This window comes from Myotis myotis, unplaced genomic scaffold (genome assembly GCF_014108235.1).
Source record: "Myotis myotis isolate mMyoMyo1 unplaced genomic scaffold, mMyoMyo1.p scaffold_m19_p_15, whole genome shotgun sequence".
In the NCBI taxonomy this organism is placed as follows: Eukaryota; Metazoa; Chordata; class Mammalia; order Chiroptera; family Vespertilionidae; genus Myotis; species Myotis myotis.
The window spans coordinates 20,878,082-20,897,883 of NW_023416319.1; the positions used below are offsets into that span (position 1 = coordinate 20,878,082).

Genomic DNA, 19,802 nt, shown 5'->3' on the forward strand with positions numbered 1-19,802 from the left:
GGAGTGAGGAGGTGGATGTGATTATGGCAACATGAAGGATCCTGGATCCTTATGATGGAGCTGTTCAGTATCTAGAATGTGGTGGTGGATACAGAAACTTATACATGTGATAAAACTGCATCAAACCTTACCCCCCCCCCCACTCCCCCACCACCACCCACACATGAGTATACATAGTGGTGCTGGGGAAACCTGAGTGAGACCAGTTGGTTGTGTTAATGCCCATAATCCAGTTGTCATTGTACTATAGTTTTGTAAAATGTTTCTATTGGGGAGCACAATAAAGTGTACACAAAATGTCTCTATTATTTCTTGCAACTGCATGTGAATCTACAATTATCTCAATAAGAATTTCAATTTATAAAAACCATGTCATATACAGTGAAAAAACTAAACTTCAGCATTATGACTCAGTTTGTTCCCTCAAATATGGGTGGCTTTGAGAAGGGAGCATGCCCCCAACTTGGCTCCAACCCAAAGAGTTGTGAGAGGTTTGTGCCCACATAATTCTGTGGTCCATAGGCTGCCCTCAAGCCCCATATGGTCTCATTCAAGGCCTCCAGCAAGCCAGACCCACTCTAGTCATAGGTCTGGTACACTTACCACACTCATTGTTGCCCTGTCTGGAAAATTACCGTCCACGGGTTCAAAACCCAGACCAGATCAAATGCTCCCTTTAGTACACACATTTGGTGGATTCACGGATAATATATCTTAACCATAATGCACAGGATGAATTAAAAGCAAAGTAAAAGGCAGTGTGACTCTCTTGCAGATGGCGAGGAGATCGCCATGTTTCCACAGAGACCTGGGACCTTGAGTGCCAGAGCTGAGACCTTCTCTTCCCGGGTCCGAAGAGCCACAACATCAAGGACGGAGAGAATATGGCCCGGAGGGGTCATCCCCTACGTCATTGGAGGAAACTTCACAGGTCAGTAGCCCAGATGAGGCCTCCTTTGGGGCTTGGTGTTCAGTCTCCCTGGGTTGACATAGTCCTCCCAGGAAGGACCAGGTGGGACTGAGCAGCTGTGGGGTCACAGCAGTCCTACCTGCTAACTCTCCCTCATGCAAACAGGGTTTTGTGCACTAGGCCCCGGGAAACTGCAGTCTCTGTTGGGGTGACATCCTCAAAGATGGCTCCCTGGTCTTCGAGGCTTCATGTAGGGGTGACATATGATCCTGGTCTTGAAGGCTAGACAGGGTTTGCAGGCAGAAGGAAGAGTGTGAGCAGCTACACATGATGGCTCCCCTGTCCTCTGCCTGAGCATCCTGGACCACCCCTACCCCAGAAATATTCCAGACGGTAACTAGAGGGACAAGTAGACATGGTTAGTCCACCTGGGTCCAATCCTGGCTGCAGCACTTACCAGCCGTATGCCCTGGGGCCCGTTACTTAGTTAACCTCTCCTGCCTCAGTTCCCTCTTCTGTAAATGGGATGATATTCTCCACTCTATCGGGTTGTTTTGAGAATTAAATGAGTTAATTGAGATAAAGCACTTAGAATAGTGCCGAACCCGTAGTAACTAGTAATTATTTGTTATTGGTATTATTATCTTAAAATCTGTAAGTCATTCAGTGGCTTCCCATCACCACTGATGCAACAGAAAGTCCTGACCATGACCTGCTGGCAGCCCTTGCCCCTCTCCCAGCTAGTGTTTTACCTTCTCTCCTCCTCTTTCCTTAGTTGCTGTGCACTAGCCTCACCGATAGTCTTTCTTTTCCGGAACATTCCCACCACATTGCCAACTTAGCACACTTGCACTTGTCCCTCTGTCTGCCTGGAGTGTTGTTTCCCCCATCTTCTCCTGGCGGGCTTCTTCTGATCATTGGAGTCTCTGATCAATGACATGTCCACAAAGGCCTTCTTTGATCCCCCGCCCTCCCAACCAGATACTCTCTCCCAGCACCTGCTTTATATAGTCTTTCTAATATTTGGTATCTTAACTGTGTTCTTTCAGACCTGGTGTGCTTTTCTGATCAAGGATTTATATAACCTTCATCAAAATAAACTAATTTTATGTAGAGAACTTCCTTTACACAGAAATTTTTATTATCCTGTAATTAGTGGGATCGCTATTTCTGTGAGTAATTGAGCTATGAACAATTTGAACCCAAAGTATAAAGATGTAAAAAAAAAAAAAGGACAGCTAAGCAACTCTTTGTTCTACATGCATGTTTCTAGGGACAATAGGACACCACACCCATGTCTTTTAGACTAGGGACCTGCTGTTGGTTGGCTGGCTGGGTTTTTTTGCAACAAGGTCACCCTAGAATTCAGATCCACCAACCTCTGTACTTACCAAACTATTCGTGTAGCCCCTCATTGCTTCTAGAAAAATAAAAATAGTCTTCTTCATCTCTGATTGATAGATTTTGAAAACAATAATTATTCCCTATTTATAACTAGCAGCCTGGAGTTAACAACTACTTTATTCTTACTCCCAGACAACTTACTTAACTGTTTTACTTCTCAATACATTTCTAATCAAGGAAATATGAACACAGGTTCAGAGAAAGCATGAAATTCACTTGTTTTTAAAGGCTTTCTAGAAAAATAGTTTCAAGGTTGCTCCAGAAAACACTGAACCCCATGCAAAGGTAGCAAGGATGCCCATGCAGATAGAATTTTTAGATCACAGGGGAATGCCCTCCTATGGTTATAAAATAAAATGAGGGTGTGGAATGTTGTGCTGGTGAGCTACTTCAGAAGCCTAAAGTTTCCAAATTGGGTAACCTGTGTAAGATAATTTTTTGTAAGTTTAGAAAAGTACTTTCAACACGAAAAGCTGGGAAGCCTAGATAGCTTGAAAATCCATTTTTCCCCTCTTCCATTTCACAAACTCCTACTCTCTATGTTTCGGTAATTCAGGAAAATTGTATTTATTCTTAGCAAGGTAAACCCTGATTCCTAGTACATTTCTACTCTGAGCCACCCGAATAAGGTGTTTTTTTTGTGGGTTTTTTTTTTTTTATCATTGGCACAAGCCGTGTTGTCAGCCAGCATGCATTAACCCCTAGAATGCCGGGGAGCGCGATCTCACTCCTCCTGTCTTTTGCCAAAAGTGCTGGGAGCGCTATCAAAGTTTCGAAATGGTGTCCAGTTCTAAGTCTGCTTTTATTAGTGATGATGATATTGCTAAATATGTCAATGTAGTAAAGGTTTCCTTAAGTTTTTGAATATGTAACTTCATTTCCTTGCGATTCATAATTTTTTTTCCCTAAACTGCTGTAAAATCAGCAAAAATGCCTTGGCAATTTTAGCATAGTTCCTAGGATATTGGTTGGCACTCAAAGGGTTAAAGCATCTGAGGGAAGACCCACGAGTGAAGTGATGGGCACTTGCCTTGTCATTTCAGGAAGCCAGAGGGCCATTTTTAAGCAGGCTATGAGACACTGGGAGAAGCACACCTGTGTGACCTTCATAGAGAGGACGGACGAAGAGAGCTTTATTGTGTTCAGTTACAGAACCTGTGGGTGAGTAAACGAAAGCTTGGCCACCTTGGTGGAATCAGGGGCAGACGAAGCTGATGGCTCACGAGTCTTGAATTTTCTCTATAAAACCAAGTATTTCCAAGGAGCTATAATACATAGGAGCCCAGGGTTTCTCTGAAACTCCCCTTGCCCTGAATGATCTCACAGTCCAACGAGAAAGCAGGTGGGTCCAGAGAGAGACTCCAGAAAGACAAGGGGTCTGGATGCCCTGCCACGGGAGCAATTGAAGGAACTGGGGGTGTTTCATATGGAGAAGTGATTCTGAGCCAATTTGGCATCAGTGGCCCCACTGAGAATCTGATGGATGTAAATATGTGTAAAATTGCACATGTAATTTCATGAGCTTATGGATTTCCTCAGGAAAACACAAAATAACAAGATAACTGGATTATGCCTACATTTATTCATTATGCCAATAAATGTCAGTGTGATATACTAAGTTACTGACAGAAAAAGGTTCTCCTATGGCTTTTAAAACTTAAACCTAACTACATGCTGTATATATGAGATAACTACTGAAGGAAATGACCCAGGAAGATTTAAAAATAAAAAGAAAGAAGGCATACAGGCAAATGCTAACAAAAAGAAAGCTGGGATCACAAGTTCTGTTATAGACAAAGCATTTTTTGTTTTGTTTTTAAAGTGTTAAAAAAAAAAAGGCGAGACTTTATAATGAGAAAGGGTACAAGCTCCGGTGAGAGTATAACTGTCATAAATCTTTATGTACCAAATAGCATAGCATTAAGAGTCATAAAATAAGCCCCAGGGAACTCAAGGGGAGCTTGACAGAAACACGACCAACAGGGGACTTTATTTCATTTCTGTCAATGCACATAGATCACTGTCAAGTTGACCAAAAAACAAGTAGAGATTCGTAGAGAACTAGAAAAATGTAATTAATGGAGTTATTTCTATGGGTATGCTAGATTCTATAACCTGATAACACATCTTTTCTAAAGTGGCTATTGAGCTTTTGTTGACATTGTCCATCTATTAAGCATTAGGAATAGCTCGATGAATTCTAAAAGGAAGAAATCCCATTTATTCTCCAACTAGTAGCCTGGTGCACAAAAATTTGTGCACTTGGGAGTGGGGGTCCCTCGGTTATTAAACATTTATTGGCACAACACTGACCACATTGATGGTGGTGGTGGTCTTGTCAGAATGTGTTATATTATGCAGATGAAAATCTATTTAAACAGACTTGAGGTAGATATTTTCAAAGATGGAAGAATTGTCCCTGTCAACTATTTTAGTTGATTCATATCTTCACTAATTGTCATCATTGCAAAGTTTTCAGTCCCCATATGGATTGCTGGATATAATAGGTCATGCGCTGTCCCTGTCCTTTGTAGCATTTGTTACCTTAAGGACTCTAGTTTTCCATTTATATGTTTAAGTACCAACCTTACCGGCTTAAAAATGTAAGCTTTTAACACTGCTCTCTCTGTTCCGTATCCTTCCGATGAAAAGTGGGAGTTGGGTTGCAGCACAGGAGAGAAATTCAGAAGGGGAATATTGAAGTAATGACTGCAGTAGGAGAAGAGGGAACCTATTTCCCTGGCCACAGGCGCTGGTGCCCTGGACCACAGGGCGGCAACTTCTCTGGGTGGCTGCAGCCTGGGACCTTGGGCGGGTGGCTTGTCCGTCTCCTGGGCTGTAGCCAGCCACAGGTGCTGGGGCCTGGACCAGAGGTGGACAGCTTCTTCTTCTGGCGGCTTCTTCTTCTGTGCTTCCAGGGAGGGCAATCAGTTATGTGTATATGTGTGTGCATGCAAACATAGGTGTGTACACGTGTGTATGTGGAAATCTGCTGGGCAAGTCAAAACCATAGAAGAGTTGCCCCCATCTCTTGAATCTTCCAGAGATATCCCCCACTTTTTTATTCTATCACTACTGGAGAGTCAGTATTTGCAGCCAGCCAGCCAGCCAGTGACTCTCTCAGTGTCTATTTCTGACTTCTTCTTTCCCTATCTGTCTTCCAACCCCTAATCATATTTCCACCTGGATGCATCATTTTTACTCCCAATATGCTGTGTAGAGAAGGAGTCAGGATGCTATCTTCCCATGAATAGTTCTCAGTAAAAAACCAATTGCATTTTAGTTGGGCAATGCCCCTACCCACCCTTCAAATCCCTTCCTCCATGCATTCTGTTTTCCCGTTTTCCCTTTTGTTTGTTGGATTGTTGTGCTGCTCCTTTTTCTCACCCCACCACCCTTGGATCGTAATGTAAAATTCTTTTACTATGTCAAGAAATTATTAAAAATACAGGTACTTTGAAAAAAAATACAGGTACTTCTCCGAACACCGGCCGGGGTGGCGGGAGGGGCAGGGAAGAGGCGGCTGCTGGCGGCACCTCTTCCCTGCCCCGCCTGGCTTCTCCGATCACCGATCACCGGTGGGGTGGGGCAGGGAAGAGGCAGCCACCGGCCCCCCACCTCTTCCCTGCCCCACCCGGCTTCTCTGATCACCGGTCGCGGGGCAGGCAAAGGCGGCTCTTGCCTGCCGCCTGGGTTTCCGATCACCATCAGTAGCAGGTGGCTTCTTCCGTCCTTCCCCTTTCGCCTCCCAGCATTGCGCCTACGTATACAAATTAACCACCATCTTTGTTGGCGGTTAACTGCCATCTCTGTTGGCAGTTAATTTGCATATTGCCCTGATTAGCCAATGGGAAGCGTAGCAAAGGTATGGTCAATTACCATGTTTGTCTATTATTAGATAGGATTGCAAAGCAATGGTACTGGAAATAGTAACATAATAACAAAAAATAAAATAAACTCTCCTGCTTTACCTGGTAAATTAAAGATCACCCTCCCCCCTCCCCCCTGTCCAACTCTTAAATCATAAAGAAATCAGGATTAAAATTAAAAGATGTCTAGATAATGAGTGGTCAGCAAACTGCGGCTTGCGAGCCACATGCAGCTCTTTGGCCCCTTGAGTGTGGCTCTTCCTAAGCCTTAGGAGTACCCTAATTAAGTTAATAACAGTGTACCTACCTATATAGTTTAAGATTAAAAAATTTGGCTCTCAAAAGAAATTTCAATCGTTGTACTGTTGATATTTGGCTCTGTTAACTAATGAGTTTGCCGACCACTGGCCCTAGTTCAACGTTAAAGAAATGTGGCAGATTCTGGTTAAGTAATTCAGTTGGTTAGAGCATCATCCCCATATGCCACGGTTGCAGGTTCAATCCTCAGTCAGGGCACATACAGGAATCAACCATGAGTGTGTAAATAATTAGAACAACAAATCTTCTCTCTCTCTCTCTCTCTCTCTCTCTCTCTCTCTCTCTCTCTCTCTCTCTCAAGAGTAAGTTAGAAAGAAATTGAAAAATTGAGGGAAAACACTCCCTCAAAGCACCAAATGTAGAATTTTACAGATGAATTCTTTGAAACCTTCAAGAAACAGATTATTCTGGTACTATTTAAGCTTTTTGGAGCATAGAAAAAGAAGAACAGTTCTTTCCAAATTACTTTTAAGGAACTATCAAAGCATTGTGACAAAGGTAGTACCCAAAAAGAGAAAATTATAGACTCTGACAAAAATGGCCATGCCAAATCCTAACTAAAATGTGAGCACAAAGTATACAACAGTATGACAATAGAAGAGTGGGCTACCAAGAAGGTGTATCTGAGGAATGCAAGGCTAGTTCAGCATTAGGAAACCTGTTTTCATGATTCACCATATTGATAGGGCAAAGGAAAGAAGCCATATTCATATCTCAGTAGATGCTAAAGGAGCATCATCTGCACAATTCAACATGCATTTTTTGTTCTTGTTTTTTTAAAAATATTTTTTAATGATTTCAGAGAGGAAGGGAGAGGGAAAGAGAGAGAAACATCTATGATGAGAGAGAATCACTGATCGGCTGCCTCCTGCACAACCCCCACTGGGGATCAAGCCCACAACCCGGGCATGCGTCCTTGACTGGAATCGAACCCGAGACCCCTCAGTCCGCAGACTGATGCTCTATCCACTGAGCCACACCAGCTAGGATAAGGGGTTTTGTTTTTAAAAATTAGCCAATGTTGCATAGGAATATATATCAAGGATAGATCTTTTTTTTTTTTTTTTTATATATATTTTATTGATTTTCCACAGAGAGGAAGGGAGAGGGATAGAGAGCTAGAAACATCAATGAGAGAGAAACATCGATCAGCTGCCCCCTGCACATCCCCCACTGGGGACGTGCCCGCAACCCAGGTACATGCCCTTGACCGGAATCGAACCCGGGACCCTTCAGTCCGCAGGCCGGTGCTCTATCCACTGAGCCAAACCGGTTTCGGCGAGGATAGATCTTTGACTTATATTATATATCCTATTTAATAAAAGCCTAATATGCTAAGTGTCCGACCATTTGTTCAAACGTTCGACCAGTTGCTATGATGTGCACTGACCACCAGGGAGCAGATGCTCTGACCAGTGGTTAGCTTGCTGCTGGGGTCCAGCTGATCAGGACTGGGCAAGATGGGCTGGACATGCCCTGGAGCCCTCCCTCGGTCCCTCCCCAGCCCCGATCGTGCACCGGTGGGGTCGCTCTGCCTGTCCTGAACCCTCTCGCAATCTGGGACTCCTCAGGGGATGTCGGAGAGCTGGTTTCAGCCTGATCCCTGCAGGTCAGGCCGAGGGACCCCACCAGTACATGAATCCGTGCACCAGGCCTCTAGTATATATATAATCTTCATGGTGAGGTAATGGCTATTTTAATTTTTTGTTTTATACCTTTCTATGTTAGGAATAATGATAAATATTACTTGAAAAAATAATTGTGACCAGAAGGAGAGTCATCCCTAAGGCTCTCTGATAACAGTACCAAGATGCATCTTTACAGAAATGCAGCTGCCTCCTTTCCCATCTCTTTTCCTCATCATCAGTGATGGTCCAGCCAAGACTCAGAGTGGAATGGTGGGGGAGTGTATGTGCTTAATTCCAGGGAGAGAGCCCATGAATTTTCAAGAGGATCCATGAGCACCAGAAAGGTCAAGAACTTTTGGAGGTTATTTCTGTATTGGGAGGAAAGTTGCACAATGAGAGAACGTTCAGCTCTGAAATTGTGTTTCTTTTAGACACCGCACACGCACACATTACACCCTTGCTGTTCCCTGACCTGCTGATTTGGGTCTTTCTGCACTGTCCAGCTGTTGCTCCTATGTTGGGCGCCGAGGAGGAGGCCCACAAGCCATATCCATTGGGAAAAACTGTGACAAGTTTGGCATTGTGGCTCACGAGCTGGGCCATGTGGTTGGGTTCTGGCATGAACACACCCGGCCAGACAGAGACCAGCATGTCACCATCATCAGAGAAAACATCCAGCCAGGTAAGGCGCCTGTGTGGAGTCTGGGAGCTAAAGGCCAGGAAGGTAGCATCCCTGGGGTCAGGCAGGAGTGAAGGAGAGAGGGTTTGCTGGGAGCTGACCAGAGCTCATTTCTAAATACTACGGCAGGGACTCCACTATGCAGGCTTTTGCCACCAGCCTGTCCCTGTCCCTGTGTAGCCTTTCCTGGGAGATTGCCTGTTATAGCTTGTAGGTTAGAGCAGAAGCAAAATGACTTTCCATGTTGTAAATGTCAATGAAATCTAATTCCGTTTCCTAAAAGGAACAGAACCGACCACAACACTGTTGCTGAATCAAAGCTAAAGTCAAAAAAAGAGTTCTGGTTGCTTTTATAAGAGTCATTTTTGCTGACTTAGGCAACCCATCCTTTTGAAACTGAAATACAATTGGGACATGAGTACAAATAAAAATAATATTTCTGCCCAGAAACATTCTGCCCCAAGGCAGATAAAGTGTCTAGATTTGAAAAAAATACCTTCTCGTGTTAAATAATTTTATATAGAAGTTCATTCACATTAGCCGTGAAAGTATCTGGTTGAAGAATATGGTTGCTTGAAAAATGTTTTCGAGAGTCTGAATCGTGAAGTGTTTGGGATTGCACTGAACTCTGACTTGTTTTCTTTTGTTCCTTCAGTAGCGAGAGCAGAGTTCCCCCTCCCACCCCAATCAGGTTGATAACTAGCCTGTCTGCAAACTTAGTGTAAGAGTTTGGGGTGGCATTTGGGGAGAGGTCTTGGGTAGTGGTGTTGGGAGGATGTAGGGCTTACTCTAAGTTTCAAATTTCCAATCTTAAAAGCAGCTACAAGAACCACCACCAAGGTGGTTATTTGACTGCTCGGGCTGACAGAGCTTTCGGAAGTCGCTATGGGCCCCCCTTCCCCCCTCTGCCTCCTTTCAGGTGCCTGCCTTGCTTTTCAAGGGCCTTAACAGAGTGTTGTGTCACAGGTCAGGAGTATAATTTCTTAAAAATGGAAGCTGGGGAAGTGAGCTCTCTCGGAGAGACGTACGACTTTGACAGCATCATGCACTACGCCCGGAACACCTTCTCAAGGTCGGAACCTATGCTTCGCCTCGTCTGTTTTATTGTGCCTGCCGCAGGCTTGGGTCGGATTCCTGGAGGTCTGCAGAGAGCGGGTCTCCGCATGCTCCTCGCACAGTTGGTGTGTCTGTCCTTGAAATACAGTGGCCTCTGGGCTGCAGTGAAATATAATCTAATCAGGCTCCTGCTAATAAGACTGAATCCCATTGTGAAGTGGGTGTTCCATCATGCCTAGTGTCACAAGCAGCAAACTGGAAAAGGGACATGATCGAGAGGCTGGCTGCCCTAATGACCGAGAGGCTCTGTGTCACATTTGCAGTGGGTCGGGGGGTCTTCTACAGCAGCAGCCACCAATCGGTGGTCCGTGGGGTCTGAAAGGTTGGCGACCGCTGTTCTAAAGCCTGACCTTGAAGTAGGCACGGAGGCGTTTCCCAGTTGTCCTCAAGGAGGCTAGATCTACTGGAAGCTAGATGGTGTCAGAGCTGGGAGGGTGCTAAATCATGGCTTCATTTCAGAGGTGAAGAAGGTGAGGCTCCAGCCAGCTCGAGGGCACTCAGGTCGCTGGGGTTGGCATGAGAACAAAGATCCAGGTCTCCTGGCTGGTGGTCACACACGATGGTAGCTGAGATCCCCAAGTACAGCCGGACCCGTTATTTACGGGCGGCGTTGGCAGGATCTGTTTTGATGAGTTAGTGTTGTGCTGAACCAGGTGCTAAATATTTTCAATACTGCCCTGGTGTCTAGGCCATCCCACTATTCTGTATATAGAAGTGCTCCCTGCCCCCAGAGGAGGTCCCTCAAAACCTCAGTTTCCAAACCAGGCGGAGGAAGCTTCAGATTTCCATATGGCAATGAATGAGGCCATATCTGTCCGTCCTTCACCCATCTGTACGAGGATAAATATATAATAATAGATAATAGATAAATTATAAAGCAATACAAAGAGTTATGACAGCTACAGAAACAAGACCCAAGTGACCAGCTTCTCACTTGGACCAACTTGACACTGGTTCCCTCATGAAATCAGTGCTTTGTCTCCACTTGGCAGCCTGCAGCCCCTGGGGCTGATGTGATGTGGCCCAACTGGTCCCTGCTCCATTTCCCAAACCTGCTGGCCACCCAGGGCCCAACACCCAAGCATCCTTCACTCTGATCTCTGATCCTCCGAGAGGCTACTGGCCTTTCCACTCCATGGGAGCTTAGAGTTCCTTAAGGACAAGCTGGCAGAACTCGCATGACATCACTTCTGTCACATTTTATTGGCCGGAGCAAGTGACAGAGCCGGCCCAAATTCAAGTGATGGAAACATAGATACTACCTCTAAATATGGGGAGTGGCAACTTCATGTTGCAAAGGGATGTGGATATCGGGAGGCATAATTCATTATTTTAACAGTCAGTCACAACTACCTTCTCATCTCTGCCCCAGCGTTCACAGTGGTTCTGGCAAATCTATTTCACAGCAAGTAGATGCCTGCCTTGCCCTGCCTGCAGTTTTCTGCATGGATCTTCAGAAAGCTCCTTTGTTCAGTGGGATGTTTATCAATGGCATCCTTTTTTTTAAATATATATTTTTTTTATTGATTTCAGGGAAGAAGGGAAAGAGAGAGAGAAAGAGAAACATCAATGATGAGAGAGAATCATTGATTGGTTGCCTCGTGCACGCCTCCTACTGGGGATCGAGCTCACAACCCAGGCATGTGCCCTTGACCAGAATCGAACCTGGGGCCCTTCAGTCCACAGGCTGACGCTCTATCCACTGAGCAAAACCAGCTAGGGCTATCAATGGCATCCTTACTGGTGGACTTTCCTGCCCACTTTTTGTCAAACGTTTCCCACTCCTTAACTCCCTGTCATTACTTCTGCTCACATGTCCCCTGTAAAAGAGCAGAAAATGGTCCAAAGAGCATTTACTCATCTGGGAGGCAAATGCTATTTCTGCTGATGGGAAACCCAGTCTTCGTGTGTCTTCACGACTGAGCTGTCTTCTTCCAACTTTATTCCCTTGAGTTTATTGCAGCTCCCTCCCTCCCCTTGGTTGGACCGGGGCTGTGGGTAGTGGTGTCTTTGGAGAACTTGTGGGGCGAGGGTCCAGGAGATAAGCAGACAGTTCTCTGGTACAGTGTTGTCTTTGTTTGGAGAATTCTGAGTGGACAGTTTTATTCCCTAAGGCAGTGGTCGGCAAACTCATTAGTCAACAGAGCCAAATATCAACAGTACAACGATTGAAATTTCTTTTGAGAGCCAAATTTTTTAAACTTAAACTATATAGGTAGGTACATTGTTATTAACTTAATTAGGGTACTCCTAAGGCTTAGGAAGAGCCACACTTAAGGGGCCAAAGAGCCGCATGTGGCTCCCGAGCCGCAGTTTGCCAACCACAGCCCTAAGGCATCTGCCAAACCCTTTCTCAGTTTAGCAGAATGCCAATGCTAAGAGTTGTCCTACATAAAGGGGGGGAGGCCTTACTACAGTGGTTTACACAGGGAACGTCTCTTGTTGTAAACATCTTCCAGAACCCACCACCTTGCTGGCGGCTCAGGATGTGCTGGGGTGGGGATGGGACAGGGGTGGGGAGGGGGAGGGCTCAGGCAGGGGGTACACCATGCCCGAAGCATGAAGGTGTGCATAGAGCCTGTACTCAGCTGGGCATCCTGGTATTCTGGCATCCACTTGTCTGTTTTGGTCATTTTAGACTTTATTTCCATGGGAGTAGAAGAAGACATTAATGTTAAAAGGAATGGCTGAGACCATGTAGGCCAGTGATGGCGAACCTATGACACACGTGTCAGAGGTGACACGTGAACTCATTTCTTTGGTTGATTTTTCTTTGTTAAATGGCATTTAAATATATAAAATAAATATCAAAAATATAAGTCTTTGTTTTACTATGGTTGCAAATATCAAAAAATTTCTGTATGTGACACAGCACCAGAGTTAAGTTAGGGTTTTTCAAAATGCTGGCACGCCGAGCTCAAAAGGTTCGCCATCACTGATAGGCCAATCTCTTATTGTTCAGAGAAGTAAACTGAGGCTCAGAGAGGGGAGGGGACTTGTCCGAGCTCCCTCGGGTGGCAGAGCCAGGCCTTACATAGAAATGTCTAGGCCCGGGCTCTCTTGAGTACCCCTAGTTCTCTGCATTCATTCATCTCACTTTCATCTGATTACCCCTCTTGCCAGCGAGTCCCCAAATTCCAGTCCCCATTTTTACCAGCTCATCTAGCACTTCCTGACCAGCCCCTGGCAGTCTCACATTGTACAGGTTCCCATGAGCTCTCTGCAGCCTCTCTAAGACTTGTCCATGCTCAGCACTGCCCATTGCACAGCTCCAGGGGGCACCACTCACATCGTCATCTCTCTGAATGGTGCTCCCTGCAGTTTTGCAGCGTGGTGGCCCTGGGGCCTGAACCTGTAAAGCGCTTGGTGGAAATGCTCAATAAACATCAGTAAGGGAAGCCCTTAGGCCACTGGGCTAGGGCATATTTTTAAACTTGGCAGTCATTTTCCCATTGGAAAGGGAGCAGGCAGCTGATGAAATGGAATGCTCAAATGCCAGCACAAGAGCTGCGCAGGGAGGAGGAATGTCGATGGGGTTATGGGCAAGGAAATGAAGACTGTAAATCCCAGCGCGGTCCCTGACAGCCCTGACTTTTCTTTCTCCTTCTCTCGCTTTCTGTTCCTCCTGCAGAGGGGTTTTCTTAGACACCATCCTCCCCCGCCGAGATGACAGTGGCGTCAGGCCAACCATTGGCCAGCGCGTGCGGCTCAGTCAGGGAGACATCGCTCAAGCCAGGAAGCTGTACAAGTGCCCAGGTAACTGAGCCCTGGGAGTCCCAGGACCCCCAGAGCGTCCCCAAGCACGACTCCACTGCCCTTTGCAAACGTTCTCCTTGGCTGGGAAAACAACTTGGGGAACCTGGAGGGACGACCTCTGGCAGCTGTGATTCCTAATGTGCTGCTGTTAGAAGGTGTGGGGTGGTATAGAAAGCCCAGATGGTGAGGTGGTTGCCCGCCGCGAGGTGAAGAGTAGGCCTGGAGCCCACAGCTTAACTTGTGGGACGCTGCAGAGCTCTGGCAAAGCCTGATGTTCTGAAGAGGAAGGAGGCATCGTGGAACCACAGTGCACCCCGTAACGGCAAAGGCGCCTCTCCTTTCTATGGGAGTAAAGGGTGTGTTTTGGCAAAACAAGAGGCAGTGGTGTTGCAGGAAGACCAAGCATGAAGGAGAATGCTTTTGGAAGGAGGGAGTCAGCTCCCCAAATCCTGGGAGGTGGAGGGGCCTCAGTGCTGTAAATGAGGTCATTGCTGTGGTCTTGGGGCTCTTCTAGCCGTCCAGGGTGCTGGCCAGTGGCCCCCAGTCTGCCACTGAAGTCTGGGCAGTACACTGGGTTCTGAGCAGATGCCCACTTCTCTGCCAGTTCAGAAGCCTGCTCCCCTTGAACTTGCCCTCTTGTTTGCCTTTTGTCCCCTTGACTTCAGCATCATCAACCCCCCTGCTGCCTTGGGTGGAGGGGGGGTGACCTCACATCAACCCCTTTAAACTGCTGAACTTGAATGCAAAGCATTGGCTACCACAGCCACGTTTTTACACTGATGGGACAATGCATTGCAGCTTTGAGGGTGGAAAAAGGAAACTCCATTACCAACAGGTCCAGTAACCATTTTCAACCCCTAAGACCAGGCACACAGTTGATCATGGGACAGAATATTTGAAATAGGAGCCATCCTAGAATATCTGGGTTATCACATCGCCCTAAACAGCGGGGTCACGGGGGCTTTGCTCCATCATGAACCTCTAGGAAATATGTTCAGCCAGCTATTAGTCATCTGGGGGTGCATTAGGGCTGCAGTACAGGACACACATATCATGTATCCCTGCTGGATTGAAAGAGAAACCTTATAGCATTCCCTGGGAAATGCCATCGTATTTATTTAGTTATAATGTATATGCCTCTTACTTCCCAAAAGGATTCGAGGCAGCTGGTAAATACCGTGGAGCCATACAGTAACGTATCTGTTCCCGCAGAATGTTGATGATTATTCTGAAATAATTTCCATGGAGCCCTCGGGGGTGGTGACTGCCAGGCATAATCCTCGTGATGCCTGGCAGTTGTTCGGTAACATGATATGGAAGCCCCGCTATCCAGGACTTCCTGAGGTGAGGATGGGCCGCTCTCCAGCTACCCCTTCCTGCAGCTCCAAAGACGGCAGCTCCCAGGAGTTTCAAGTAGTAGCTGAAAGCGAGAGTGGTTGCTATGCAGAGTCTGAATTGCACTCAGGAAAATGTGCAGAAGGAACTTCTTTCCCATGTTTTGGGCGTGGCCCCATAAGAGCAGGGGGCCCCAGCAACCCAGTGGCTATGTCTTTGGGGTCTGAGCCCCGGGGAGTCAGGAAATATGAAACCTGCAGTGTCCAAGCTTCCTCATCCAGGTATGAGGACAAATTAGGGAAATATTTTCACATACATAAGGAGTAGGCTTTAGAGTCTAAACCAGGGGTGGGCAAACTTTTTGACTCGAGGGCCACAATGGGTTCTTAAACTTGGACCGGAGGGCCGGAACAAAAGCATGGATGGAGTGTTTGTGTGAACTAATATAAATTCAAAGTAAACATCATTACATAAAAGGGTACGGTCTTTTTTTTTTTTTAGTTTTATTCATTTCAAACGGGCCGCCCGCGGGCCGTAGTTTGCCCACGGCTGCTTTAGACTCATGGCCCAGCAGCCCTGACACATTCAAGACCAGGATGGCCTCTTGTAGAGTGTTCCTACTTCCCGGGCCTCTGGTCACTTTTTCCCCCTGTTTTCTTGACTATTTGGTAGCTCATTTGGAGGTGGGAAGCAGGAAAAGAAGAGGCAAGGTTGAAGCTAATAGCTGATAGGAGTTTCAAAGCTTTTTTTCTTTTTGTGTTACCTACTTGGGCTTTCATATCCTTTCTGCCACAGACGTTGTTATTGGCAATTGCAAGGCTGCTGTGTGGGGAGCACTCACCATGTGCCAAGCATAGAGCTAATCCAGTTCATTTAATGCAGATGAGTTTATTAACCTTTTGGACAGGTCACACCCATTTAACAGATAAGAAAACTAAGGCCACCACCACACATCCTGCTGGAGAGCTGAGATTCAAACCCAGCTCTAGGCATACTCAATCCTGAGAGCCTCAGAGGTATTCCTGGGGTGTTCCTTTTTGGTGCCCAGACTCTATTTTCACTTTTTAAAAAAATATATTTTATTGATTTTTTTTTTTACAGAGAGGAAGGGAGAGAGATAGAGAGTTAGAAACATCGGTGAGAGAGAAACATCAATCAGCTGCCTCCTGCACACCCTGCACTGGGATGTGCCCACAACCAAGGTACATGCCCCTGACCAGAATTGATCCCGGGACCCTTGAGTTCGCAGGCTGGCGCTCCATCCACTGAGCCAAACCAGCCACGGCTATTTTCACTTTTATTAGCTGGGAAGATGCCAGTGGGCCTGGCACACTTCTTGCCAATGTGTTCTGAAGGCTGTGGCTAGTAAAGGGGTGTGTCTGCTCGGCAGCCCTGTAGAGGGCGCTCTGAGGCGGAGAGAGTGTGTGTGTGTGAGTGCCTGAATCCTGTTTGTCCTTTTGCTTGTGCAGCATGTGGGGAGACTCTGCAGGACACAACGGGGAACTTCTCTGCCCCTGGCTTTCCAAACGGCTACCCTTCTTATTCCCACTGCGTCTGGAGGATATCGGTCACTCCAGGGGAAAAGGTAAGAACCTCAGGAAATGACCTAACAGCCTTTGAGTTGGGTGACGTGTGAGGAGTTATTATTAACAGGAGTAATAACAGCTGTTATGCTGTGGGCACCCACTGTGCGCCAGGCGCAGTGCTAGCTTGCCTAATGTTATTTCCTTCTGGACTTTTCGGCCAGCCTCCCTCATACAGATGGAAGCCTATACACTAAATGTCCATAAGAGGCATAAATCAAGCCCACAGTGTATAAAAAAAAGTAGGTCCTATCCTTTTACCTTGATAAATGCACCGTCAGAATGCCCTGGAAGGTGAGGAGCCAATTGAGAATGTCTCAAAGTGCTGCTCTGGCAGGTGGCAATATGGGGAGAGCTAGACACCAACCCACAGCTGCCCTCTCCTCCTCCCAGCCCCAGTCCCATCTCAGGAGCACCCAGGGTGACCCGTCAGCCCACACACCAGAGCACCTTTCACTCCTGCCTTGCACATAGCCATTGCTTGGCTGCCCCTGCAGTGGAAGTGGACTGCCCAGGTGTGCTGTCTCGCCCCGGGAGGATGGATCCAGGGCAGAGGTCCTTGCATTTCCTGGAAATGGACTCAGGGGCTGTTTGGACAGGGAATCCCAGGATTCTGGGCTCCTGGTGTGAGGTCTAGAAGCTGGTCAAGCTCTAGGTGGGCATATTCCTTTAGCTCTGAAGACCATGCCTCTTGAGAGCTAAGCCCAGGGCAGGGGCCACTTTTGCCCTCGTTCATGACCCTACTGTAATGTGCATTTCCATATACCCACTATATGGACATGCAATCTGAGGCTCAGACCTTTTATAAATTACCCAAATTCACAGTAAGATATAGAAATGAGGACTGGGCCTCCGCAGTTCGAAACAAGTTTCCTACATGACACCTCTCTACAGTTCAAGTTATCTCAAACCAGATGCAGCTATCTTGGAAATGATAAGAAAACTGTCATACCTGTCGTAGCTTGTCTCACAAATCATAATGCTGGTTTATTGGGCTGCCCCCTTCTAAACTCATCGAGGACAGAGGTTGTTCACCTCCAGCACCTAACATAGCCCAACACCCAACATAACCCAGCACCCAACATAACCCATGGTACGGAGTCACACAATAAGTATTTGTTGAATGAACGTGTGGATAGACGAGTGGCTGAGAGAAAAACCTGCAGTTAGGGGTGCAGTGAGAGGTCTTGGAATTTTTCAGGTGCCCATAGCCAACTTACAAGTATTCCAAATTCATAACGTTAAAAGGTGTTCATTGAAATGTCACTTTAAACATAGTGTGAAACTAGAGAGAAATAATGGCTAGGCAGATTGGCAGCATTTTCTGTGTACTGCTTTTAGCATATTATGTAGAGTCTCTTGTTTAATCCTCACAAGTTCATGTGAAAGGTGCTGTTACCACACTCATTTTGCAGGTGAGGGAATGGACCTGCCCAAGGCTACCCAGTTTGTCACAGAGTTGAGAGTTGAGCCCAGGCCCTGAGAGCCAGGATGCTTACCCATCTTCCTACATTATTCCACAAAAGGGACAGGCTAAGACATTTGAACATGCATTCACACACACACACACACACACACACACACACACATGCTCATGCTCACGCTCACATGCACACACCCTTCCTCTGGCTCTAAGCATTAAGGCATTGTGGTTGTCCTGTTGAGCCTGAGAAACTCGAGACCTGTCCGCGTGGGTGGATGTGCCATCCCCGTGCCTGCAGGGGAGGCTGCGGGAGGGAGGCAGGAAGGAGGAGGAGAAGGAGGAAGGGGTCTTGTAATCCCCAAATTGTTGAATTGCCCCTGCTAGCAGAGGCTCTGTGATGTGTGTGAACTGTGTAAGATTTCGCCCAGCCTTAATTATTATTGCTAACTGGGGGCAGGGAGAATACATATCATTGAGATTCCTGCACCGATTATTTCAATTTCTGCTTCACCCAGCCTTCCCCAGAGCTGCTGGTAATTAGCAAACTTGATTGATTCGCATTATCACCTCCTGTTCATCACCTCTTCCCCTATGGTCTTTATGGCTCACTAACATACTTCAAGTAATTAGCCTGAATAATTATCCCATTCATTCAGATCATGAATGTGTTACTGAGGAATTTGTAATAACATTTCCTTTCTGAAATTTTAAAAAACAATGGCTACAGAACCGTATTGCAACCAGCTAGCAAGCACTCCTGAGCCAGTCCACTGGGATATAAGCACTGAAGGGGGATGCGAAGGGAGTGGAAGGTACAATTTCTGTCTTCAGGAGACTTAGAATTTAGTTGGGCTCCTCCACACCCCTGGGGAGTCTGATGTGATTGAAAGAGGAGCATTTGCTTGGCACCAGTAGATAATAAAAATATTGTTTTTTATTTTATTTTTGGTTAATTGTCACCTGAGGATATTTTTTTCCATTGATTTTTAGAGAGAGTGGAAGGGGGGAAAGGAAGAAGGGAGAGAGAGAGGGAGAGAGAGGTACATTGATAAGAGAGAGACCCATCAATCAGTTGCCTCCCACACACTCCCAGGTAGGAGTCAGGGATTGCACCTGCAATCCTGCAAGGTCTGTGCCCTTGACTGGAAATTGAACCTGAGACTCTTCTGTGCAGGGTGTGATGCTCTAACCACTGAACTACCTGCCAGGGTGGCACCAATATTTTTTTAAGCTTCTGAGGTGATTCTATATGCAAGTAGGGTTGAGAACCACTGGTCTAGTCTCTCTCTCTCTCTCTCTCTCTCTCTCTCTCTCACACACACACACACACACACACACACACACACACACTACAACACAGGAGAGGAGCTGGCCTGCTATTTTCTGGTTCTGACTCTTCATTTCCTAGGAGGGCTCAGGGCTTTGTGGACAAAGGCACCCCTCGTCCTGAGACCTGAACACTGGGTGTGAGGCATTGCCCATACACTCTTTGCACACCTGCTCCGGGATCACTGTGAGAGGGAGAGGGGAGAGTCCCAGAGAGGGAAAGGCCGTGTCCCTGTGGGTGTCAGAGAAGGACTCAGGGAGGGGGAGGGGCTCTTGAGCTGTGCCCAGGAAGGGTTCCATTTGTGTGGCTATATTAGGGTGCACTGAGAGATAAGGTCACCTATTAGGGTGGGCACTGGAGGTTCTGGAAGGTAAGCAGTGACTTTAATTTATGAGATGGGGACAGAGGGAGCCACTGACGTTTTCTGAGCAGAGGAGGGCTCTAGCAAACATGA

At 46.6% G+C, this 19,802-nt stretch overlaps 1 protein-coding gene across 1 annotated transcript in view; it reads left to right on the forward strand.

The window, feature by feature from the left end:
- Positions 1-19,802, forward strand: part of TLL2 (tolloid like 2) — a 96,201-nt gene that overhangs the window by 46,832 nt on the left and 29,567 nt on the right. Inside the window, exons 4-9 of the mRNA XM_036337332.1 lie at positions 776-931; positions 3,358-3,475; positions 8,633-8,811; positions 9,775-9,880; positions 13,556-13,680; positions 16,485-16,600. Of these exons, the coding sequence (XP_036193225.1) occupies positions 776-931; positions 3,358-3,475; positions 8,633-8,811; positions 9,775-9,880; positions 13,556-13,680; positions 16,485-16,600 (800 nt within the window). The remainder of the gene's footprint in view (positions 1-775; positions 932-3,357; positions 3,476-8,632; positions 8,812-9,774; positions 9,881-13,555; positions 13,681-16,484; positions 16,601-19,802) is intronic.